A 27898-nucleotide genomic window follows, 5' to 3' on the forward strand; every position below is an offset into this window, starting at 1 on the left:
CCGAACAGGAAGGTCAGCGGTCCCATCGAATTAGGGAAGAATGGGGAAGGAAGTCCGGCCGTGCCTTTCCAAAGGAATCATCGCGCCATTTGCCTGATGCTATCAAGGGAAATCACGGAACCAGGATGGCCGGACGTGGGCTTGAACCGTTGTCCTCCCGAAAGCGAGTCCAGTGTGCTAACCACTGCGCCACCTCGCTTGGTGTTAATTAAGCTACAAACCTGGGGTACATTTTAACTTCCGCATAAGAATACGAAGATTTTGTTTTCAAAAGAACCATCCGACTTTTGGATATATCTTTTACGTGCACACACGTACAACCTTGTGGTTCTTTCTGCAATTGCATTTACGATCAAAGTTTTAAAAAAAAATGGCTCTGAGCACTATAGAATTTAACTGCTGAGGTCATCAATCCCCTAGAACTTAGAACTACTTAAACCTAACTAACCTAAGAACATCACACACATCGATGCCCGAGGCAGGATTCGAACCTGCGACGTAGCGGTCGCGCGGTTCCAGATTGTAGCGCCTAGAACCGCTCGGCCAAACTGACCGGCTCAAAGTTATCATTTACCTTTCACAAACGTCGGATTCGTCATCCGCATGCAACGTGAAACGCGGCGGTTGCATTTGCACAAAACTACCTAGCTTTACCGCAGACTTCCCATTTTCATTACTGCAAATTTGGACATATGTTTACCACAAAATATTAGGAAACACTACCGCAAATATAAAGTGTAAAACAGCTTACCTTTAAAACTGGCAGCGAGGCATATCGATTGCCCTAGTAAAGTATTTGTCCTAGAGTGGGAGAGGCTGGAACCGATGTGTAGTTCTTTTTACGTACGCCAGTAACGATAATTCACCACGTTGATATTTGTCCCACAGTTCAGTAGCGCCGGCCGTTGTGGCCGAGCTGTTCTAGGCGCTTCAGTCTGGAACCGCGCGACCGCTATGGTCGCAGGTTCGAATCCAGCCTCGGGCATTGATGTGTGTGATGTCATTACGTTAGTTAGGTTTAAGTAGTTCTAAGTTCTAGGGGACTGATGACCTCAGATGTTAAGTCCCACAGTGCTCAGAGCCATTTGTACCAAAGTTCAGTAGCAAAACGATGATTTTCACGTTCACGTCTATTTATTTTTCTTTTATAATGCACTAAGTTAAAGGATTGATTATTTTTACTTTGCAGTTGCTTTGGAGCTCCCACATACTCGTGGGTAGAAGGATGGCGTTTGTAAAATTTTTCTTTTAAATCTCGATGAAACGACTCCGCAGCATTCGTAGTTCTGATTTCCTCTATTGGTATACTGGCCCCTAAATTCTCATTGAGGACTGGTATACGCAGGACGAAGCCGGAGTTCGACTACCTTTCGTTACCATGTCTAACTTTAATGACAAATGTCTTCCATCTGGTGTGCAAGATGTATGGAGCAGACGAAATATCCTCAGACTCCAAGAAAAATATAATAAATCCAGTTCCAAAGAAAGCAAGTTCTCACAGGTGGGAGTATTACCGAACTATGAGTTCAATAAGTCATGGTTGCAAAATACTAATATCAATTCCTTAAATATGAATGGAAAAACTGGTAGAAGCCGACCCCGGGGAAGATCAGTTGGGATTCCGATTAAATGTAGGAACACGTGAGGTAACACTGACCCTACGAATTCTCTTAGAAGATAGACAGGGGAAAGGTAAAACTACGTTTATAGTATTTGTAGGCTTCGAGAAAGCTTTTGACAATGTTGACTGGTATACTCTCTTTGAAATGGGGAAGAGAGCAGGGGTAAAATACAGGGAGCGAAAGACTATTTACAACTTTTACAGTAACCAGACGGCAGTTATGAGTCGAGGGGCATGAAAGGCAACCAGTGGTTGAGAAGGGAGTGAGACAGGGTTGTAGCCAATCGCTAACGTCATTCAGTCTGCTCACTGAGCAAGCAGTAAAGGAAATCGACGAAAATTTTGGATCAGAGACTACGGTTCAAGGATAGAAATAAAACCTTTGAGGTTTGCCGGTGACATTGTAATTATGTCAGAGACGGAAAAAGACTTCTAAGAGCAGTTGAACGGAATGGACAGTGTCTTGAAAGGACGACGTAAGATAAACATCAAGAAAAGTGAAACAAGGATAATGGAATGTAGTCGAATTAAATCAGGTGATGCTTAGGAAATCAGATTAGAAAATGAGACATTTAAGCATTAGATGAGTTTTGCTATTTGGGCAGCCAAATAACTAATGGTGGCCGAAGTAGAGAAGATATAAAATATAGGCTGGTAATGGCAAGAAAAGTGTTTCTCAACAAGAGCAGTTTGTTAACATCGCATATAGTTTTCAGTGTCAGGAAGTCTTTTATGAAAGTATTCGTATGGTGTATACCCATGTATGGAAGTGAAACATGGACGACAAACAATTTAAACAGAAAGAGAATACAAGTTTTTGAAAAGTTGTGCTACAGAAGAACTCTGAAGATTAGACGGGTAGATAACCTAATTAATGGGGAGGTACTGAACAGAATTGGGGAGAAAAGAAATTTGTGGCGCACCTGACTGGGAGAAGGGATAGATTGATATGACACTTTCTGAGATATGAAGGGATCACCACTTTAGTGCTAGAGTGAAGTGTTTGTGTGGAGGGGGGGGAGCGGGGGGGAAGCAGGGGGTGGGGGGGGGCTAGAAATTGTAGAGGGAGACCAAGAAGTGAATACAGTAAGCAGATTCAGAAAGATGTAGGTTGAAGTAATTATTCGGAGATGAAGAGACTTGCACAGGATACAGTATTATGGAGAGCTGCTTCAAACCAGTCTTAGGACTGAAGACCACAATGACGACAACACTTTCTGTGCCGCCATATGAACTGCAACCTCAAAAACTAAGACTATATGTATGCAGCATGTAAAGCTGATGAGTGTTTTGGTGAAACGTAAAATTTCCTATCTGCTAATACAGCACGCATACTACTACACAGAAATGGTCGATTTTGATCACAAGTGAAAAACATTGTATTATTTTCCAATTCGATATGTTAAAATATCTAAACTGTTTAACTGCTATAATGCCTCCTTTGCAGTACGAGGATGAATGGACATCTGTTTCCTTCGGGCTCAGTACAACGGTGGTGATGCAGTAAGCCTAGAGCTTTTATTTCCACGATCATGAATGTCTCTTAAAAACACTGTTTCATTCATTTTTCACTTATTTCACTCAAGAAAAGCGTGTGAAGAACTAACTTCACAATTTAGTAAAACAATACGAGCAGAATTATTAGTGTCAGCTAGCTACGAAATACAGAAAAAGTAGACTCTTATTTTTGTTTAACGTACAGTGAGGCATGGCGACAACGTGAGGTCAATGGTGCACTGTGAGATCAGTGCGCTCCTGATGGCCGATCAATTGTCGAGGCAGCTCACTGGTAAGCAGTGCTCTTATATGCAAGTGCCTAGTGCCAGCGCAGAAGTTAGCCTGTTTGAAAAATGAAACGACTGGCACGTTCTCGCAATTATGGTAACAGCTAAATCTCACGGGTACGTGATCCTGTAACCATCTTTTCCGCAAAAAGGAATGAGCCGTAAATCGTTTCTCGGGAAACGGCGCAAAACACGTGAAGCTTTGAAGACTCTCACTCTTGCTTCTCAACGGTTATGTGACGGCTAAGTTTCGTTGTGGCAGCCCGCTTTTTCACTACAATTTGGCATCATTACAAACACTACAAGTGAGAGGAAAATATTATTTTTCTTCTCCATGACCAGAATGAATTCCCAGAACTCTATGTTGACTGTCGCCACTATGAAAAGCTTGTAGCAGTTGATTCCTGTATGATTAGAAACATAAACGTCCTCGGAAAACCCGGCAGATAGACCCACGAAGAACGGCTAAGCCTTGGCTGGAAAGACGATTAGACTTCAGTGGGTCCGCAGCTCGTGGTCGTGCGGTAGCGTTCTCGCTTCCCACGCCCGGGTTCCCAGGTTCGATTCCCGGCGGGGTCAGGGATTTTCTCTGCCTCGTGATGACTGGGCGTTGTGTGATGTCGTTAGGTTAGTTAGGTTTAAGTAGTTCTAAGTTCTAGGGGACTGATGACCATAGATGTTAAGTCCCATAGTGCTCAGAGCAATTTGAACCATTTTTAGACTTCAGTGGGCTATGTTCAAAGCTCTGTCGAACGCGTTCTGCGTCCTGAACGAACACGCGGGTGCGACCTGTGATTTCTCCTTACATAAACAACTTGTGTTGTGAAACTGATGGAGCCATCGTCGAATGCTTTGAGCTGTAAGAGGAGCATTTTTTTACATTTATTTATTTATCTTGAACTTTAAAGCCCCAAACACCTGAGGTCATAAGCTCTTGCACTTTAGACTAAACTCACTCCCTACAGTTATAACTGAACAGTACCTGTTGAAATGGAGAACTAAAAACTCCTTTTGTTGCTCTGTTATCGCAATCTCGACTCGATGGACATTGGGTAATGAACAAGAGAGCGAACGAGCTAACCAGGGAGGTCTCTACCGACAACTTACCACAGACACCAAGATAAACTTGCAGTTTCGACGCGTAAGTTAAAAGTCACCTGAAGTTTGTATCTTAATTCACTTAGAAAAATTAATCTGCTAAAATCGGATGAACAGTTTTGAAACACAATGAATTTCACTGGCAACAGTATGGCGAATGCTTAACAGCAACTACTTGTGAGCCTAGTCCTTGGAAATACTCGATTCTCCTCGATACCAACAGATTTGCGTCAGTGTTCTCGAAGTAGCTCCACTGTGTCATAAATCAGAGCTCGTGGGTCGAGTCCTGCCTGAGGAAGTGACTAGGTATTCCATGTATCATTACTGTATGTCTTATGAAGACATTAGAATTCCATTCATACAGCACACTGTATTCGAATTTAATATGTTATGTACATACTATAATGTAATTCATATAAGGTCTACAACTTTGGTTCCGACGTTTCTTTCTCGAAGTTCTATTCATTATTGTGAAAAACTCTTAAAAACTTTACAATCCAAAGTACTGGCCATCGCTGGCCATTACTTTCTCTTATCTATCGGGTAGCATACGAATCCTGTGGTGGAAGTATTTGGCGTCTTTTGAGAAATTCTATGAATAGATCCAATTTTGTACTTGTTCATATGACCGAAGGTGCTGGTCAACCAGGCCGTGTGCAGCCGATGGAATAAGATGGTAGTCGGAGGGAGCAATATCTGGAGAATACGGCGGGTGAGGTAGGACTTCCAATTTCAACGTTCCCAAGTGTGTTCTGACGGGTTTTGCATTATCGGGTCGAGAACTGTCATGCTGTATCTAACGCTGTATTGTGGCCGTTTGGTGCTCGATCAAACGCATGATCTGCTTTCGATAACGATCTCAGAGTGATCGTTTGAATAGCTTCGAAAACCTTCTCTCTTCCACCGCCATGTCGGTCTTAAATGTCAGAATCACACTTCTCGAAGCGTTGAAACCATTCTCTGTACGTTCTTTCACTAAGAAGTGCTTCACCATATGTCTTACCCAGCATTTCATGAGTCTCAGCAGCACATTTCTTCACGTTAAAGCAGAAAATTAAAAGTTCCCGCAAATGACGAGAACTGCGTTCGTAAGCTGACATTTTTAATGCAGAACAATTTTATGATGTAATCACAAATCGACTAATATTTTGATGGTGTTATGTTTAGAATTTACTAAGCTTATTGGATGACACTTTCAATCTGCACCACCACTTGCCGCCACTGCCATCTATTGCAAAACAGTGGAAGCAAAGTTGTTGACCTAATACAATACATTTGATTCGAACTTCGATTGTTGAAGCCTAGTTGAATCGATGACGCCGAATTTAAAAAAAAATATTGTTACTAGAACTTTCGTTTTTCACGTTATTGGAATCCGATCGCCTGCAAAACATGCTGTACTAGACAGACAATACTAAGAAACCAGAGATGCGAAAATAGCTGCGTATCCGGACATCGATTTTGTCCGTTAATTAGAAGCCTGTACAAGAAGCAGAGAATATTCTCGAAAAGGAAAGGTTTCACTTTAACATCGCATCGACATCGAGATAACTGGAGTTGGAACACATGTTGGGAATGGACGAGAATGCGAAAGGTAATTGCTGAGTACTTGTTTTCTCATTCGCCTGACATGATTCAAGGAAGTTTAAGTCAGGATAGGATTGGAACACGGCTTCTCCAAAAGAACCACCCGGTGACTTAAACAATGTGAACCCTACACTGGTACTATTCTGAAGAGATAGTAAAATTATAAACAGTTATCTTTTTAAGACATATTACTACTTAAAATCTTAACTTTTATTTGTGTTACTCTTGCGTTCTTTATTACCATTATCACTAACAATTTCAAAAATTACTGTCGTGATCAGATAGCCATCTGATGATGACATTAATTGCCGTAAGCAGCAGTGGTATTATTAATTAAAAAAAACTATTGTGACTGATAAATGGAAGTGAATACTCAAAGCAACTGACAAATGTTAAAGCTTTAGCCTTTCGATAGCAAATGTAAATAAAATCTTATTTTCTTACAGTATTTTGTCTAGGTCATCTACGATCCCTAAAATCTGTTCCTCGTTGTTGACCACTGCCCAGCGATTGAAGTCTCTAAAATCAACACTACAGTCCTGAACATCGCATGCGGACTGGATGTCACTGCTGCTGAAAGCTGTGTCACTACGTTTTTCATCTGTTGCCTTTTCTTCAATGGGACACTTGCTATAGTAATTTCTAATAGTGGTTACACTAATGCTTTGTCACTCAAGGTCTACTGAATAAGCGATGGTCTTCAGATTTACAGATTTCAAGAACATTTCACCATCTGAATTTACTACTGAAGTGAGCAGTTTACGGCAATGAGCCTCAAATGCTCGTATGATCTCCTGATCCAACGGCTGAATTCATGCGGTTGTGTCTCAGACATAAACAATTTTTTTAATTGTTTCGTATTCTGACTGGAACGCATCAACATATGGATGAGGTGGGAGGTGGACAAGGATCAGCAGAACTTCTTTTCCCAGTTTAAAAGATCGCACGTGCTTTCTCACTGACTGAACAAACGCTTCTTGAAACCACTTTTTCGAAGATGACGGATTTCATACGGTCATTCTTTGAATGCATGTAAGTGGACTGTAATGATGACATACGTATTTCCACGTTTAAAAGATCCCGGGCTATTACTTTTAGCAATACAAAGAGATTATAATGAAATGAACACCCCTAGCTGCATACAAGCGTTGATATAAGTCAACGGGAACAGTTGAAAATGTGTGCGCCGGCCTGGACTCGAACCCGGGATTTCCTGCTTCCATGTCAGACACAATGTCCATCTGAACCACCGAGGACATAGAGGATAGTGCGACTGCAGGGACTTATCTCTGGCATGCCTCCCGCGAGACCCACGTTCGCAACTTATTGTCCCGCACTATATTCATAGCGCCCTTGCCAATTATACTCATTACTCGCGGGTTTACTGTCGATTCCCGTGAGAGTTCGGGCACTGTTCATGCATCCGCATAGAAGAAGATGGTCAATGGAATGGCCGGTGAGCCTTATATACAGGGTGTCCCAGCTATCTTGTCCACCCAAAATATCTCTGGAACAATAACAGCTATTGGAAAACGACTATCACCGGTATCAATGTAGGGCTGGGGCCCATGAATGTACATATTTGGAAACATTTTAAAACGAAAGCATATGTTTTTAACACAAACTTGTTTTTTTAAATGGACCTCCTATATTTTTTCTTCAGTAGTCCATAGCATGACAAAGCACATACACAATGGCGTTGATTGCATCGCAATATTCCCATTACATCCCGAGATATTAAGACGCGAAGTTGACGCTTGAAACACCCGACATGCGCTGCTAGCGCACGTTCTGAGGCTCAGGCGTGAACCCCATGCTGCCCGTAATCGCGATGTGATTGACATGCGTAATCACACTTCCATACTTATCAAGAGGCCCGAAACGAATAATACGGTCTGCTGCCACCCTGCTGCGATTACGGGCAGCATGGGGTTCACGCCTGAGCCTCAGGACGTGCGCTAGCAGCGAATGTCGGGTGTTTCAAGCATCAACTTCGCGTCTCAATATCTCGGGATGTAATGGGAATATTTCGATGCAATCAACGCCATTGTGTATGTGCTTTGTCATGCTATGGATTGCTGAAGAAAAAATACAGGAGATCCATTTAAAAAAACACAAGTTTGTGTTAAAAAACAAATATGCTTTAAAAAAAATGGCTCTGAGCACTATGGGACGTAACATCTATGGTCATCAGTCCCCTAGAACATAGTACTACTTAAACCTAACTAACCTAAGGACAGCACACAACACCCAGTCATCACGAGGCAGAGAAAATCCCTGACCCCGCTGGGAATCGAACCCGGGAACACGGGCGTGGGAAGCGAGAACGCTACCGCACGACCACGAGCTGCGGACATATGCTTTCGTTTTAGAATGTTTCTAAATATGTACATTCATGGGCCCCAGCCCTACATTGATACCGGTGAAAGTCGTTTTCCAATAGCTGTTATTGTTCCAGAGATATTTTGGGTGGACAGGATAGCTGGGACGCCCTATATATATATATATATATATATATATATATATATATATATATATATATATATATATTGACTACCCGATTTATTTGTAACAAAGAGGAGGGTGATTATCTATTTCTTCATTTTCAAACCCGTTTTATTTCATGAATTTTTTACATCGAGAGTTTTGGTTGGAAGCAGTTGACTTTAAAGCGCCATTATATTACCGTTATACACGATCCAGTCATACTAATGTGACCATTGCCTATGTTCGACATCAACGTGCAATGACCACTCACAGACGGCATGTGGCAGCACTGGCAGTGGAGAGTATATAAAATGTGTCGAGGGGGACACGGAAAACAGTGCAGTCGTTGTCGTAATGCGAAAACGGAGCGATTTACTTGACGTCCAAAAGGGCACGCTCATTAGCTTTCGGACCAACGGTGGAAGCATTTCCGAAACGGCTAAGTTTGTGAACTGTTCGTGTGCCGCCGTGGTTAAAGCATACAGTGCACTGCAAAATGGTGCTATCCAAAACCGGCACCGAGGATGTCGTGGTGTACCATGGGTCATAAATAACAGAGGTGAAGGACGGCTGCGCAGATGGGTACGGGCGAATAGACGTGCAGCTGTTGAGCAACTGACCGCTCAGATGGACTAAGGGGCTACCAGCGATGTCTCCTCAACCACGGTTCAGTGAACGTGGCTTCGTATGGGTCTCCGCAGCAGGCGCCTGGTTCGTACACCCAAGCTGACAGCTGTTTATGGGCGACGAAGACTGGAATTTGTACGCAGGTACCCCCAGTGGACGGTCACTGAATGGCGGCAGGTGGCCTTTTCAGATGAATCACGTCTTACGCGTGTACGGCATGAAACGTCTGAAAGCAAACACCATGCAAAAATTGTCGGTACGGTCCAGAAAGTTTTCGTCGCAAACTGTGCCTGATCTAGGCATTCTGAAAGGCACAATGGATCATCAGAAGTATGCATCTGTCCTTGGAGACCATGTCTACATCTACATCTACATCTACATCTACATTTATACTCCGCAAGCCACCCAACGGTGTGTGGCGGAGGGCACTTTACGTGCCACTGTCATTACCTCCCTTTCCTGTTCCAGTCGCGTATGGTTCGCGGGAAGAACGACTGTCTGAAAGCCTCTGTGCGCGCTCTAATCTCTCTAATTTTACATTCGTGATCTCCTCGGGAGGTATAAGTAGGGGGAAGCAATATATTCGATACCTCATCCAGAAACGCACCCTCTCGAAACCTGGCGAGCAAGCTACACCGCGAAGCAGAGCGCCTCTCTTGCAGAGTCCGCCACTTGAGTTTGTTAAACATCTCCGTAACGCTATCACGGTTACCAAATAACCCTGTGACGAAACGCGCCGCTCTTCTTTGAATCTTCTCTATCTCCTCCGTCAACCCGATCTGGTACGGATCCCACACTGATGAGCAATACTCAAGTATAGGTCGAACGAGTGTTTTGTAAGCCACCTCCTTTGTTGATGGACTACATTTTCTAAGGACTCTCCCAATGAATCTCAACCTGGTACCCGCCTTACCAACAATTAATTTTATATGATCATTCCACTTCAAATCGTTCCGCACGCATACTCCCAGATATTTTACAGAAGTAACTGCTACCAGTGTTTGTTCCGCTATCATATAATCATACAATAAAGGATCCTTCTTTCTATGTATTCGCAATACATTACATTTGTCTATGTTAAGGGTCAGTTGCCACTCTCTGCACCAAGTGCCTATCCGCTGCAGATCTTCCTGCATTTCGCTACAATTTTCTAATGCTGCAACTTCTCTGTATACTACAGCATCATCCGCGAAAAGCCGCATGGAACTTCCGACACTATCTACTAGATCATTTATATATATTGTGAAAAGCAATGGTCCCATAACACTCCCCTGTGGCACACCAGAGGTTACTTTAACATCTGTAGACGTCTCTCCGTTGATAACAACATGCTGCGTTCTGTTTGCTAAAAACTCTTCAATCCAGCCACACAGCTGGTCTGATATTCCGTAGGCTCTTACTTTGTTTATCAGGCGACAGTGCGGAACTGTATCGAACGCCTTCCGGAAGTCAAGAAAAATAGCATCTACCTGGGAGCCTGTATCTAATATTTTCTGGGTCTCATGAACAAATAAAGCGAGTTGGGTCTCACACGATCGCTGTTTCCGGAATCCATGTTGATTCCTACATAGTAGATTCTGAGTTTCCAAAAACGACATGATATTCGAGCAAAAAACATGTTCTAAAATTCTACAACAGATCGACGTCAGAGATATAGGTCTATAGTTTTGCGCATCTGCTCGACGACCCTTCTTGAAGACTGGGACTACCTGTGCTCTTTTCCAATCATTTGGAACCTTCCGTTCCTCTAGAGACTTGCGGTACACGGCTGTTAGAAGGGGGGCAAGTTCTTTCGCGTACTCTGTGTAGAATCCACCCCTACGTGCTGCTTATTTTTGTTCGGCACTATAGCATCTACCAGAGGGACAATGCAACGTACCACACAGCTCGCATTGTACGTGCTTGGTTCGAAGATCACCAGGATGCGTTTACCCTACTTCTCTGGCCACCAAGCTCCCCGGCTTTAAGCACAATCGAGAATCCGTGGGACCACCTCGATAGTGCCATAGATTCTCAACCGAAAAACATATCGCAGCTGGCCACGGCGCTAAAGTCGGCATGGCTGAAAATCACTGTCGGCACCTTTGCACAGCCTTGTTGACTCTCTCTGCACATCCTGCAGCGATCCGCTCTGCGAAGGTTGTTATAAAGGATTTTGACAGGTGGCCACGGTAAAGTGACTGGACAGTGTACATTCGATAATTATGTAAGTATCCATCTTTCAGAAAACCGTGAAGCGGATTCACTGTCGGAAGTTCTCGAGTCTTCTTCGATGCTCGTTTGGATAACTCCATGGCAACGTTTTCACCTAGAGAAACATTCGTCGGAAGCAACAGCCTTTGTTGACATATAAATCAAAGTGCAATTTAGCAGCTGGGGCTTTAACAATTAGACCGGAAAGTGGTACATCTTCAATTTGTGTTATTAAAAACCACCTACAAAGACATTCGTCAGGTTCACTGTCTTTGATTATTTCCGTCCATTTTCTATCCATTTTCACATCACTTTCAACTGTGTTTACAAATGTTTTAAGTATATTCTATTCTGGGCAATCATCCCCCGATCACTTCTTCAGATACACCGCATATACTTTCTTAAGTTGCTTTTATATCATCATTCTTCACACTATCAAAAATATTTGGTTTATCACTCACAGAATATGCTTTTCGTTTCCGCAACATTGTAACCACCACACAGAAGTATAGACTCTCAATTAATAATACATGATGGATTGTGGCTGTGCTCATTTAGACTATTGTCACTTTGTTAACTTTGTCACAATGTCAACCGCGACACATGTATTCAGGATTCTGTCCAGTGACATTATAGATATAATGATAATAAGACAAATCCAACATTGAACATTGTTAACCCTATCTCTTCCGACTACTGTTGTAAGTAGGCTGTTTAGGTTTTTATATTGGTAACGCCACGTAGCGCTCTGTATGAAAATCACTGGCTGTGATGTATGCAGTCTGTGGCTGGTTTGCATTGTTGTTTGCTATTGTAGTGTTGGGCAGCTGGATGTGAACAGCGCGTAGCGTTGCGCAGATGGTGAGCCGCCAGCTGTGGTGGATGTGGGGAGAGAGATGGCGGAGTTTTGAGAGCGGATGATCTGGACGTGTGTCCATCAGATAGAGTAAATTTGTAATACTGGACATCATGAACTGATTATATATATATATATATATATATATATATATATATATATATATATATATAATTACTTTTGAACTCTAGTAAGGTAAATACATAGTTTGTTCTCTATCAAAATCTTTCATTTGCTAACTATGCCTATCAGTAGTTAGTGCCTTCAGTAGTTAGAATCTTTTATTTAGCTCGCAGTTGTGGCGCTCGCTGCATTGTAGTAGTTCGAGTAACGAAGATTTTTGTGAGGTAAGTGATTCATGAAAGGTATAGGTGTTTGTTAGTCAGGGCCATTCTTTTGTAGGGATTTTTGAAAGTCAGATTTCGTTGCGCTAGAAATATTGTGTGTCAGTTTAAGCACAGTCATTTATAACTTTTCTAAGGGGATGTTTCACTGTTCTCAAGCCTTGATAGATACAGGGATAAATGATACCTCAGAAATGCAATATGCAGACAGTAATAAGATCATTGCACCGCGTTATATCCGAATCTGTGGTATATCGTGTTTTTACTGTATTAAATTCTTTTATTTCTGTTCCAGAGCCTACGGATATGTCAAAATAGAGAAAAACGGTTGTGCTTTGGTTCAAATTCGATGTTTTTGGATTCTACGGCCAGAGGTATTTTAAATTGCAGAAAATGTTTGTGTGAAACACTTAAGAAAATTTGACTCTTGATAAGTGGACCGAGTGACGATCGTGTATGCCAGCTGCATCACAATATACTGCTTTTCATTCCTTCAACTGCCTCATAGCTGTCGATATAAGGCACACCGTACCTGTCCCCTACAGCAGCTGAAAAGGAGGAGGGGGAAATGAGCCAGGCCATGCTGAATTCCAATAAACGAAGTATCGACCTCATCTAAGTATTCATTTCCGTATAGGTGTGGGTGTATGCCAAAGTGTTTCCTCATTTCTCCCTTAATTAATAGCCGAAATAAATCAAGAAACACAACAGTAGGCCCAGTTGCTTTACACGATGAATAGGGACGCGCCACTAACGTTTTTGGACAACTACAGTGAAAAATTGCCATTGCTGTCGGATGATGAAGTCAAGGATGGAAATATCACAACGGACTAGCCAATTTTATTACGCGGAATCAGTGAAAACGAAGATCCATATTCGTCAATTAAATGTTGGAATCCCCCACTGATTTTCCTGTGTCGACGAGTGTTACACAAATGTGTAGCTGTAGTTTGTAAAAGACTCGTTTTTCAAGCCATTAACTGGAGATGGTTCAAATGGCTCTGAGCACTATGGGACTTAACATCTATGTCATCAGTCCCCTAGAACTTAGAACTACTTAAACCTAACTAACCTAAGGACATCACACACATCCACGCCCGATGCAGGATTCGAACCTGCGACCGTAGGAGTCGCGCGGCTCCGGACTGAGCGCCTAGAACCGCTAGACCACCGCGGCCGGCCATTAACTGGAGAGTGGAGAGTCTTTTTCCATATGTGTACTCTCATACATTTCCTTATAGTGAGACTGCGGACCTTAACGTCCTCATCAGAAGATCGTCTCACCATTTTTAGCGTCACTAGCCCTCACGCCATGAGACATTGCGGAGAGGATTGAGACTTCGGACACAACTCTGGCTCATAATCTGGTAATCAAGTATGTCACATCTTTACCTCCCCTTGCAGACAAAATCTTGGTGATGATAATCCATCCACCACCGGTATTTGAATCATCTCTATCCGGATCGAGTGCCGTCACACTGGCCTAAGTTATCAATCCGGGATACGAAAGCTAGTTTTATGTCTGATATGAGAGCTTATCCAGCGTAGTGTTATTTTTGTGTCGTATGGAATGAAGGAATCTTCTCCTCTTGAAAAGAACAGACGTGTCGCCGACTTTAATGTCGTCATCTGACCGACACATCATCACTATAATTATCTTACGCCATCCATACGCAATATGCTGAGAAGAGATGCTGATCCATAGTTTCACCTTAAATAAAGTCACCATCCAGAATAGAATGAATCAAAACAAGGAAGAAAAACAATCAGAATTTCAGAAACTAATTACTTCTTTCAGCAATTTTCAGCGCACTACTTTTGTTTTAATCCTTATGCGCTGTTCAAATTATCGCATATAGCAGGTACTACCGTAATAGAAATCATGAGGTCCAGGGAGTGGTACTCAGGATGAACCAGTGCTACGCAAGTCCTTAAAAGGAAACGCCTAACATACAGTTCTGAGCGTATACTTTTCAGTCAATTAGAAAATGCCGAAACGGATCAGGAGTGACAGCAAATTTACAGAAAAGAAAAACTGTTATCGTTCGAAACTCTGCACTTGATCAATGTATGAAAACGACAGAAATTCAAACAACAAAATGTAAGTAGTAACAGGCATCGTATATAGGACATTAAGCTGTCAATACAGGAACCTAGGGACAACTGCAAAAGCGGAGAAGATTTGACCTCACCTGGGCAGATACTGCAATACAGTGGAGATGAAGCAACAAAGCCTGCAGGGAAACCTGCAGAAATATGTGCAGTCGTACAGCGTAACTATTGCAGCTTAATTAGCCAGATACGAGCTTATATCAAGGCTTCCCAACACTCGCTCTTCTCGCACGTCATGTGAGACTGGGGCAGGAACAAAGGTATACCAAGCATCCTCCGCCATACACTGTAAGGTGACTTGCAGAGTATAGATGTAGATGTAGAAGGCATTAAAAAGATTAGGAGAGAGACGCTCGACATCTTATTTGCTCTTCTTTGCTTCCTTGGTTCAAATGGCTCTGAGCACTATGGGACTCAACATCTGTGGTCATAAGTCCCCTAGAACTTAGAACTACTTAAACCTAACTAACCTAAGGACATCACACACATCCATGCCCGAGGCAGGATTCGAACCTGCGACCGTAGTGGTCGCGCGGTTCCGGACTGAGCGCCTAGAACCGCTAGACCATCTTTGCTTCCTACTGAACCCTGCCCATTGATGGTCAGACTACTTTGCAGTTAGAGTAACTTGGTTATTTTCGCAATACTGCAAAATGCCCAAACAGAGATATTTCCTTGCTCAGACTACTGCAGATTTTCCTCAAGACTTGCCCGGAACCTGCCGCAAGCTGCTGTAATGTGACTGCTTTTCTCTCCATTCATAAGGTATAAGATATTAAGCGAATCATGTAATATCCCATTACAACGAGGCTACTGACATGGATTGTAGCAACAATTGGGAATAACAAGGTTACACCTGCGTCCCTGATTAACAATGAAGTGCTTGAGATGCTACATAGGCTGCTTTCCACCCTGAACCGTGCATCGTCCTGCAATTTTTATGTTGTAATTCAGCCGACAGCGTATTCACTACTGCCAAATTAAACTTACTACTTTATCCTGGCGTTGATGGTACGAGAACAACTCTCGTGTGCTCGGTCGGATCTCGGAGCAGAAGGTAAATATATTTCACCAAAATACCACTTTGCCATGAACTGCCAGTTGCTCTCCTGAACTGAGGTGGTCCATGGCGAAATAATGTGCTTGTTGGAAACCGAGATCTGACCCTGCGTATTGGAATTATACTGTCACTCATTATTTCTTATTCCTATTTGTTCCTGGCCGAGCGATTCTAGGCGCTTCAGTCTGGAACCGCGCGACCGCTACGGTCGCAGGTTCGAATCCTGCCTCGGGCATGGATGTGTGTGATGTTCTTAGGTTAGTTAGGTTTAAGTAGTTCTAAGTTCTAGGGGACTGATGACCTCAGATGTTAAGTCCCATAGTACTCAGAGCCATTTGAACCTATTTGTTCCTCTTACTTTGTTTGTGATTAAATTTACCTCGATTACACATACGTTTGAAGTATAGAGCGCACACACAGAAACGACTCATTCAAAAATAACACAAATATACGAGACAAAACTCGAACTCTCTATCTTCCCTTCAAAAAGCAGCGACGATACCCCATTACCATGGACGCTTGCAGGTATATGCTGCGATAAACTCTTCAGTAGATCGAGGGATGCTACAGTGATTAAGGCATATGACTCGTACTCATATTCGGAAAGAGAAGGGCAACAAATTGCTGTCCAAAAATCCTGGATCCTTTTTTTCGTAAATCACTTGAGGTGAATTTTGAAATGGTTTCTTGTATAGTACCACTGCCAATTCTTTCCTCCATCATTGGCCAGTTAAATAGGTACTCTGTCTGTAATTACTTCGACGTCTACTAGACGTTAAATTTTAACCTTACTATTTTATTTGTTGGAAGGTAGCTCCCGTTGAGTTAGCTTAAAGATATGATAAATTTCGTTTGTCTAAAAGAAAAACATTGACCTATGTGATAGTAAGAAAAAATCGCGACGTGAATTAAATGACAGTGACAGATATACATCGAATCACGAGCTGTTTTCGCGGTTCCAGCAAAAGCGCGTACTTCACATCCTCACGGTTTTCTGCCGGTCTTTAAAAGCAGAACAGAAATTACCCTCATCCACTTAATATTTCAGAGCAATAGATAACTTTTTTAAAATTCCATATTCAATTCTTAACCTACTATTGTTGTTGCAACACAACAATGACGTACATCGTTGACACACGACAAAGCGCAAGGCCTTCAGAAACGAGATTTATTGAAGGTACGATCGCTCTCTCATGGTTCAGTCTCACTACAAATCTTCACTTGCAGATCCAAAGACAATCCAAGGCAAGTCTGTATAATTACTCGTGCTAAATTTTAGTTTTCCAACTGATGTTCGGCAAACGTGCGACGTTTGCTGGTGTAGTTTTGACTAAATGTAGAAGAAAGCGACCCACTCCATTGGTAACGAACGACATAAATAGTATTTTATAAATAAACCACGATGTAAACACACACCACATGTCATAGCGGCTTCCAGTTGGTTCAACATTAACGTTTGCCGGTATGACGCTACTGATGAACGGAAAATTTAACGTCTAACGTATGCGGTGGCTTGTATACTAAAGGCAGTTTGTCTCAGAAAACGTGTACCAGTCGCCTGGTGCTCTCTACACCTTCTAAATGGCATGCAGAGTTCTCCATAGGAACAGTTTGAGACAACACATCGTGAATTCATGTCAGTGCAAAAAAGATTATCTTGCAATGTAACGTATATCTGGTTTGTCCGCGACTACGTAACTGACGTGAACCACGTCTTAAAAAATGCAAAGGAAAGAGAGAAAATCAACATTAATTATAGCAAATATTATCGAGGTAAATTTATGTAGTTAGTGACGGAGTAGTTTGTTAGAGTGCTAGAAGGTTACACTTATCTGTGGGCAAGTATGCGTTATTGCTTGTAAAAGGAAAAGGTACGATATAAAAGATCCCTTCAGCCTACAAATATCCATGGACGCATCCTTAAACTTATTGAGAAACGAAAGGTTTATATTGAAACAAGCACACTCAGCGCACAACAGATATGAATCCCTTCTAACTCATATTCAGAAAGTCAAAATTATAACGGATTACAAAAGTGAAAATATTGAAAAAGCGCTGACGGTAAAAAAAAAAGAAAAAAAAAGGATACATGAATGCCTGAGAGAAGAAGTAAGTAATAGGAGAATTGCGGTGTACACTTTTTCGGAAAGTACAAGAATAGAAGATTGCATATTACTTACACGATCCATCTACGAAGAGTCAGCATCTTTGAATGGGTCTCCGTAGATGTTCTGAGAAACAACACAACTCGAGCCAACAGCTGTGCGCGACGCAGGAAGAGAAGGAGCGATGTCCCCAACAATGAGTCGACTAGCAGCGTTGAGCGTGCTACGAAACCATCTTCCGAGCAACTCCCGTGAGGAAAGCGAGCACACTGACAGCGGCAGCCGCCCCCGCGCCACAGCTTTTCATGTAACAGTCTCGCGCCGTCCATTGGCCGCGGCGAAGGCCCGGGGGACGCCGGAGCCAACCGCGCCGCTGTCTTGCCCCCTACCACAGGACCTTGGTTGTTCGCCGCTGCAAAGAATAGTTTCACGCAACGCTGCTCAACTGCAAAAGCAGATCTGCATCGCATTCTTCAATAATGCCTTCTGAATCCGACGTGCGAACGTGGAAACTCCAAGCGAATACGAATACCTCTAATTGTTTAAAGCTCACTGTTCGATGGGCATGATCTTCCAACCGCACAAAAATAGTAATATCGCGTAATGAGAGTTATTCAGAGCTCTCTCTCTCTCTCTCTCTCTCTCTGAACTGCTACTCTTTTTTAACAGTCCGAAGACTGGTTTGACGTAGCTATCCATGCTACTCTATCCTGTGGAAGCCTTTTCATCTCCGAATAACTAGTCCTTCTGATTCTGCTTACTTTCTTCAACTATTTGTCTCCCTCTACAATTTTTATTCCCCCACACGTCCTTCCAGTAAAAATTGGTGACAGCTTGATAGCTAGTTACGTGATCTACCACCGAATCTTCAACTTTCTTCTGTAACACCACATTTCAAAAGCTTCTATTGTCTCCTTGTCCAAACTGCTTATCATCCACGTTTCACATCCATACATGGCTACACTACATACAAATACCGTCAGAAAAAGACTTCCTAACACTTAAATCTATAATCGATGTTAATAAATTTCTCTTTTTCAGAAACGCTTTTCTTGCTATTACCAGTCTACATTTTATATCCTCTCTACGGCGGCCATCATCTGTTATTCTACTGCCCAAATAATAAAACTCACCTAATACTTTAAGTGTCTCATTTCCTAATCTAATTCCCTCAGAAACATCTGATTTAATGCAGCTGCATTCCATTATACTTGTTTTGCATTTGCTGATGTTCATCTTATATTCATTCCGTTCTTATATACTTTCCGTTCAACTGCTCATCCAAGTCCTTTTCCGTCTGTAACAGAATCACAATGTCATCGGCAAACCTCAAACTTTTTTTCTTCTCCTTGAACCTTAGTTCCTACTCCAAATTTTTGTTCCGTTTCCTTCACTGCTTGCTCAATGTACAGACTGAATAACAGTGGGGATAGGCTAAAACCCTGTCTCACTCCCTTCTCCACCACTGCTTGCCCTTCATGCCCCTTGACTGCTATCTGGTTACTGTACAAGTTGTAAATAGCCTTTCGCTCCCTGTATTTTACCCCTGCTGTATTCAGAATTTCAAAGAGAGCATTCCACTAAACACTGTCAAAAGCTTTCTCTACGTCTACAAATGCTATAAATGTAGGTTTACCATTCCTTAATCTATCTTCTAAGATAAGTCGCAGGCTTAGTATTGCCTTGCGTGTTCACACATATCTCTGAAATCCAAAATTACCTTTCCTGAAGTCGGCTTCTACCGGCTTTTTCATACTTCTTTGGGATTGGAACACTTCGTTCTTCTTGAAGTCAGGGTTTTTCACCTGTCTCATACATCCTGCATAAAAGGCGGTAGGCATAATTTAGTAAATGTTAGTCGAAACACGTAATTATTTAAACAGAATGGAACATGTATATACAGGGCAAACCGGAACTTCCCGACAATATTTCGGTTGTTGTTCAGGGATATGTTCTGCGTATTTTGTTACTAGGGAGCAGTGAGACAGAGTAATAATGTAATAAATATTTATTCTGTTGCCGGCCGGTGTGGCCGTCGGTTCTAGGCGCTACAGTCTGGAACCGCGTGACCGCTACGGTCGCAGGTTCGAATCCTGCCTCGGGCATGGATGTGTGTGCTGTCCTTAGGTTAGTTAGGTTTAAGTAGTTCTAGGGGACTGATGACCACAGATGCTAAGTCCCATAGTGCTCAGAGCCATTTGAACCATTTCTTTTATTCTGTTTGCTACCTCAACTGCCTTTGTTTCTGTAGAGATAACTTCACAGCAGTGAAAAACATGTAATATGCAATCACCAAAACGTAAAACACAAAACAAAGTAGTGCAACAACCCTCGGAAGATGCTCGCAATCTTATCACAGTGCGTTCAATTTGTTCTGTCAGTGTACGCCATTGTGCGTCTCTTCGACTGCATTCAGTGAACCCATGCATTAGGTGCATATCGGTCAACTCTTCATCAGGAAACCTATCCATACTGCGGTGTATCAATGTTAACGTAAGTCTTAACATTTCTGTAAAAGCAAACCCGAAACATCACCTACCAGCACTGAATGTAAGCTTAAGGGCGAAAAGTATACTGGGTATTACTGTCTTCAGCAGGAAGCTCCATGAATGAGTGGAGCGAGACTGTTTACAAATAAGACAAACGGCGCACACACTCGACAATTGTACTGTTCTGCAGATACTTTCAGTGCAATAGAGATACAAAGATAAACTGGGTAAGAAATCAAACGAAATGTAGTTACTCCGTATCAAGCCACCGGAGACCAAGGGACCGTTGTACCAAAATAATCTGACAATGTAGCAGAACAGCCTCCGAAATGTCAGTAGAGATCGAAACCATTTTTTGTATTTATTGGATTAGTAGTGACATTTCAGCGTGAGTATTAGTATAAATACAGAAATGTATTTATAACGTATTGTTTTAATGGACTGCCGTTTTGGTGTTTTATTTTAAATATTTAGTGTGACATTTATGTACACTACCGGTTGTGGAAATTGCAACACCAAGAAGGACACGCATGAATTCAATTAATTTAATACCACAGGTTAAGTACATCACAAGTAACAAATTATTACCTTTTCAAATCTGTACATGCCCTTTGGGCCCTATTATTCAGTATGTCGTGTGGCCACAATGCGCTGCAATTAGAGCTGCTATACGCCGTAGCATTGAATCAATAAGGTTCTGAATACGTTCTTGAGGGACTTCCCTCCACGCAGTTTGTATCTGAGCCCACAAATCCGCGACACCAGTTACTGGAGGACGGTCACGTACCAGGTGCCGACCAACCATATCCCAGACATATTCGATGGGCGACATGTCTGGCGAACGTGCAGGCCAGGGAAGCAATGGTACCCGTCGCTCTTCGAAGAAGGCCTGTGCATTCTTGGCAATATGTGGTCGGGCATTGTCCTGTTGAAATGTGGCCTGTGGAGATGCCTGAAGGAGGGGGGCGGGGGCGGGGGAGGTCCCACAGGCTCCACAACCTCCGTTAGGTACCGGTTGCTGTTCAAAGTGCCGCAATACAAACGAGGCGAGATCGGTTGTTGTAACCAATGGCGCCCCAAACCATCACACCTGGCGTTTGTCCGCTATGCCGCTCCACAACGCAGCCCTCCAGGTTGCGCTCACCACGGTACCGCCGGACACGTATGCAGCCATCACTGTAGGACACGTTGAAGCGGCAATCAGCCGAAAAGATTACATGTTGCCACTCAGCACCCCAGTGACGGTGTTCACGTGCCCATTGCATTCGGAGGAGCTTGTGGTTTCTCGACAATGGATGCCGACGTAATGGTATGCGTGTAACCAGTCCAACCTGCAGTAGACGGCGACGAACAGTCGATGCAGACAAGTTCACACCTGTTGCAGTGCCAACACTGTGGATGACGCTGTATGGTCCGTAATGGCTATGCGGACAAGATGACGGTCATCCCGTGCTGTGGTGAAGTTTCGTGGTCCAATTCCCGCTCGTCACTGCATACGACCTTTCTATATCCACTGCTTCCACACAAGCATCACTGTCGTAGCAGCATGCCCTGTGCGAGCCGAAATGTCACGGTATGACAACCCCGATCCCGGAGACCGATCATTCTACCCCGTTCCAACTCGCTCAAATGCCGATATGGCCCTTTGATATCGACGAAGCATCCTGGCACACACTGTATTGTTTCCATCTTGTGTGACAGCTCTGTACCGACTACACTAGGCTCAACGCCGACCCTATCGGATCGACATGAGAGAGAGATGCTTGGCCTACGTGTACCCTATCTCGCTACAAAACGTATCACGTATTGCTTACACACCTGTCGCCACTTCCACCAAGTGTCACGCTATTCGGGTGATTCCTTCTCGGTGTTGCACTTTTCACAAACGGCAGTGTATCTTCATGTTTCCGCGGCACAGTAGCTGATCCATTAAATTTAGGGAGTGCATCCGAATAAACTTTGTTTCATCTTCAAATATTTCGGCCATGTACCTTTCGCCCTTCTCCAGACTGAGCCGACAGACTGAGGCTACAATACTCGTTCTGCCATTTTAAATTTGTACATAGTCTTTGCCGCCGATCATCGTCCCTTGCGCTTGTAAATCTGTTGTTTAAAGCGATGGAATGAGTGATGAAGCTTTAGTTTGTCATTTCACTCTGAGAAAGGTATATGGTCGAAATGACTCCGTCCGGACAGGCCTTGAAGGTCCAACGGTACCGACCGACCGCCGTGTCATCCTCAGACCACAGGCGTCACTGGATGTGGCATGTGGTCACCACACAGCTCTCCCGATCGTTGTCAGTTTTTGTGACCGTAGCCGCTACGTTCCAATCAAGTAGTTCCTCAATTGGCTTCACAGGGGGTGAGGGAACCCCGTTTGCCAACAGCGCTCGGCAGACCGGATGGTCACCCATACAAGTGCTAACCAAGCCCGACAGTGCTTAACTTCGGTGCCGCGACGGCAAGGCCGTTGGCATATGACCGAAAAAAGTTTATACGACTGCACTACCGATATTTTAATGAATTACTTATGTACATTGCCAGCGGTCTTGCCGCGATGGATACACCGGTTCCCGTCAAGTCACCGAAGTTAAGCACGGTCGGTCGTGGCTAGTACTCGAGTGGGTGACCGTCCAGGTCTGTCGTGCATTGTCGGTAAGCAGGATGTCACTCAGCAGTTGTGAGGAGCTACTTGATTGAGAAGTAGCTGCTGTAGGTCACAAAACCTGACGGCGGCCAGGAGAGCGGTGTACTGACCTCACAACCTCCAATCCGCATCCGATGCTCCTTTAGGCTAAGGATGACACGGCGGTCGGTCGACACTGTCTGACTTTCCGAGGCCTGTTCGGAGTGAGAGAGAATTATGTAGGTTTCCTCTATGAGCTATTGTATATTTATGTTTTTTACCTTCTGAAGATTATTCCTTATTTTATCATCTCATTTACTGGGTAACTGAACAATTTGAATTACATCTTTAAAAAAGTCATTGTTATTATCGTTGTATAAATGATATGCTTACTGTGAAAGGTTCCAAAAATTGTTACTAGTAACATGCCTTGGTCACGGATTAATGAGAATATTATAGTTATTGACCTGACTTTGAGTGACTTAGAAAACTGATTTTTGCTTTAATGTCAAATAGTCACTGCTGCGCTGTTTCTTTTTTGTGAATAGACTCCAGACTTCTTTTCAAACAAGGGAACCGCGTCTACTCGTCATTGGACCTGGACGGAAATGAAAGTGACGGAAGTGGGAGGTCCAGATGGCCAAGGGTTTAGAAAAAATAGCATTTTTGGCACGGGCCGGTCGAGGCATGAGCCATTTATGTTAAGACAGATACGAAGCAGCAGCTGTGGCAGCGAAAAGGGGACTGAACGGTAATAGGACGGTCGTGGTATCGAGTCCCTATTTCGAAACCGCTTTCAGTTTCAATTTTTACGTTACTTACACTGCAAACAAACCCAAATAATGCTCAATATATTGTATTTATTGATATTTTCGGATAAGGCATGAGAAGAAAAGGCAAAGGAAAGTTTAGGATTGTAAATAAATGTCCAGGAAGAGATTATAAGGAGTACACGATAAGTTCGTATGTAAAAGTCAGATACTTATACTATTTTACAGCTAACTATTTATTATACGTTCTAAGTTGATATCCATCGCACAGCAGAGGAAGCAGTAACTTTGTAGGCATCTTTGCACAAGTTATAAACGCCACATTTTTACAGTTATATGATTGATTTAAACTGGGCTTACGTTTTTAAATAGGGTCTCTCTCGTCGCATAGTTTGGCAGCAAACCAGACGTAACGCAATATTTCGCCAGATATTGGCGATGGTAGCTAGTGATGTACAGTGTGTCCGAAAAGTCTTTCCATGATTACATAAATTGATAACTCAGGCTAGAAGTAAGATACGAATATGAAACTGGTGTCTAATTGTTTACAAACTATCAAAGTTTTTCACACATCAGTAAACTTCCACATGAGCACCCTTGGTAGCACGTAGCACATCTAGACGATATTCAATTTCCGTCCACACATTAGCCAACATGATGGGCCAACGGTTTGGCCTCCACGCTCTCCTGACATAACCCCATTAGCCTTCTTTTTATGGAGTTATGTCAAGGACGAGGTCTACCGAACACGTGTACCAAATCTTGAAACCCTGCGGCAACGGATAACCACAGTCGTTGAATCGATCCCTCCAGTGATGTTGGCTAATGTGTGGACGGAAACTGAATATCGCCTAGATGTGCTACGTGTTACCAAGGGTGCTCATGTGGAAGTTTACTGATGTGTGAAAAAACTTTGATAGTTTGTAAACAATTTGACACCAGTTTCATATTTGTATCATACTTCTAGCCTGAGTTATCAATTTATGTAATCAGAGAAAGACTTTTCAGACACCCTGTACAACAGAATGTATTTTGATGCATTCTCGGGATGTGATTTCTTTTTCTGTTTCTATGAGATAGGAGCAGTTTTCAAGCTTTTTTATCGAATTCTTCTTTCCATGGAGTGTATCCTTCATTGGGTCAAAGAGATGGAAGTCGGAAGGTGCGACATCCGGGGTGTAGGGTGAATGCGAAAGAACAGTCTGTGAAGTTCTGTGACGATGTTCGACAAACAACTGTCGTCACGATCAACCTTGTAGCGCGCAAGCAATTCCGCACAGGTGGTCCTGTGTAGCTCTTTATGGTCCTCTGTTAGGCGGTGAGAACCCAGTGGGCCTTTGAGTACCCCAGCTGGCTGACGAGTATGTCAGCACTGCCAACAGAGCCTTCCAATAGTGCAGCAAGGCGTTTGATTGTGATCCATCGATCGCCTCAAATGAGAGTGTCCGCACGTTCCAACACTACAGGCGTCACAGCTGTATGGCCGACCGCCTCGCGAGAAAATGGACAGGTTTGCGCAACTTTGTTGCAACGATGACAGACACCTCGACCAACGACTCCCTATGGTTTTGTTCACCGTCATGTCTCTATAGACATTCAGCAAGCGCCTATACATACCTGCAAGGTTCTGGTTTTGCGTCAAAAGAAACTCAATGATAGCTCTCTGCTTGGAACGCACTTCCATTACAAATGCCACTTTGAAGACTGCGTATAGCGCCAACATTTATCTGAACTTCATGAAACTATAAGGGCTGATGTCCCACAACAAATTACGTATATTTTCAACCAAATCTGGCCAAAAAAAATGTGTTGCATTGCTTATTGAACGCCCCTGTAGCATATACTGCTTTAAAATGGTATCAGTAAATTTGCATTTTCCGCTAGCAGCATTACGCTAGTAAATTTTCTACAATTACTGCGACCTACTTACGTCTGACGCACTCGTAGAGAGTAATGCACACCGCGCTAGCTGCGAGACAGAGCGGTGAGGCAGACCCGGATTGAATCCGTATGGCGGATTGACGACCGTGATCTGGTAAACCAGTCAACCTGGGTGTGGCCTGTTGGCGGTTTCCCACACTTTTTTATTCAAATGATAGGCTGGTCCCCAAATTTTGTCTCAGAGAATGCGATACACAATCAGTTCAGACACAATATCGCACACAACAACAAAAAATGGCTCTGAGCACTATGGGACTTAACTTCTAAGGTCACAGTCCCCTAGAACTTAGAACTACTTAAACCTAACTAACCTAAGGACATCACACACATCCATGCCCACGGCAGGATTCGAACCTGCGACCGGCACACAACAAAATTTACACGATTCGCAGACATATGGTGCACATAATCTCCCTGTTTAAGGTTACCTTGACGACTGTTGTGCCAGAAACAGCATCCGGTCACAAAAGCTACGCTGCCCAATCCTGAAAAAGTAGACCCTGTACTAGACAAGATAAACTCCAGGGAAAAGAAAAGAGACTTAGATGTACCTGTGTTTATTTGAAGTGGCTCCATTTCTTTGTCTTAGGTCTTTTTTAACTTTATAAATAACAAACATAAAACTTTGTGTAATGTTTTTTATTTTCCTTTCATGCTTAAAAACAACACAGTTGAGATGCAATGAACGATCTAACTGCATCATTGTTGCCAGCTTTACAATAGGCAAAAACAACACCTCAGCATCTTGAAAGTATGTACTTCTTTAGCTGTCAGTTTCTGCCTGCTACAGCTATCAATATCATGCAAAGCCTGTCAGTTTCCGCTAAGATTGCGTCTTTTATTCAGCAGGCTTGTGACATGGGAAGCATACTTCAGACTGACGATGTGTCTTAGGAATCAAATTAAGTTTCATATAATTTTATATTATCCTAATGGCCAATTATACCGATAATTCAGTGCACCCAAATGACAATCTAAGTCCCTCACAAATTTCCTATTCCATTCGCATGCAAATCGTGTTTATAATATACTTGCAGAGAACCTAACGTTGTCCTGGTGTGTATTTATTCAATCTTCTATTAGTCCATCTCCTCCTTCCCATCTCCGGCTGGTCCCGGCGGAGGTTCGAGTCCTCCCTCAGGCATGGGTGTGTGTGTTTGTCATTAGGATAATTTAGGTTAAGTAGTGTCTAAGCTTAGGGACTGATGACCGTAGCAGTTAAGTCCCATAAGATTTCACACACACACTTCCCATCTCCTCCCCCTCCACCCCCCTCTCTGTCCATCTGCTCCACCTTCTATCTTTGTCAATCTGCTCTCCACCCCCTATTTCTCTATCCATTTCCTCCTCACCCCCTGTCTCTATCCATCTACTACTTCCTCCTCTCTCTGCCCACCTGCTCCCTCTTTCTCTCTGTCCACACCCTCCTCCCCCTTTCCCTACCCATCTCCTCCTACCCTCTGCCCATCTGCTCCTACTCTCTGTCCATCTCTTCCTCTTCCATGTCTCTATCTATCTCTTCCTCTTCCCTGTCTCTGTCCATCTCCTACTGCCCTTCTCTCTGTTCATCTCCTCCTTTTCCATATCTCTGCAAATTTTCTCCTCCCTTCTCTCTCTCCATCTTCTCCTGTTCCCTGTCCATTTCCCCCTCCTCCCCCCCCTTTGTCTGTCCAACTCTCCAACTCCTCCTCTCCCTTCACTCTGCATCACCACATTATCATACCCACACCAATATGATGTTGGTGGTCCTCACCCCCCCCCCTCCCCCTCCCCCGCAGCATTTTTTCCAGACAGTAAGTCCTAGGGGTTTTACCAGTGGCTTTGTGCAGGTTCAAACATTTCACATATATTTCACCCATATTTAGCATATTTCACACATAGTTGTACACATATTACACCTGCATCATTAGAAAATTTCGCACTGCAGTTTCGTTTTCACACAATTCACGGCGGAGCCCACGGGAAATACGGGCCCCAGAACAAATTTCTGACGTCGCAATAGTCGCCTTGTCCAACATACATCGCGAAGCACGAACGCTCGGCTCCGTGCAGGGCCCACGGCAAATCAATTCGTCAATGGAAATGTGCCTGCAAAATACCTGAATTTTGTCGTGTGTTGTCGAGAGCTTTAATGTATTTAAACACGCTGTTAAGAATTACTAAACTCGTAGGTAAAAGCATCTCGCTTCCCGCTGGAG

At 43.2% G+C, this 27898-nt stretch overlaps 1 protein-coding gene across 1 annotated transcript in view; it reads right to left on the bottom strand.

The window, feature by feature from the left end:
- The window catches only part of LOC126183738 (cuticlin-5), a 319107-nt gene extending 300973 nt beyond the window's left edge, over positions 1 to 18134 (bottom strand). The window contains exon 1 of the mRNA XM_049925944.1: positions 17950 to 18134. Within this exon, the coding sequence (XP_049781901.1) occupies positions 17950 to 17975 (26 nt within the window). The 5' untranslated portion in view covers positions 17976 to 18134. The remainder of the gene's footprint in view (positions 1 to 17949) is intronic.
- Positions 18135 to 27898: the final 9764 nt, after the last annotated feature.

This window comes from Schistocerca cancellata, chromosome 4, assembly GCF_023864275.1.
Source record: "Schistocerca cancellata isolate TAMUIC-IGC-003103 chromosome 4, iqSchCanc2.1, whole genome shotgun sequence".
NCBI classification, from domain to species: domain Eukaryota; kingdom Metazoa; phylum Arthropoda; class Insecta; order Orthoptera; family Acrididae; genus Schistocerca; species Schistocerca cancellata.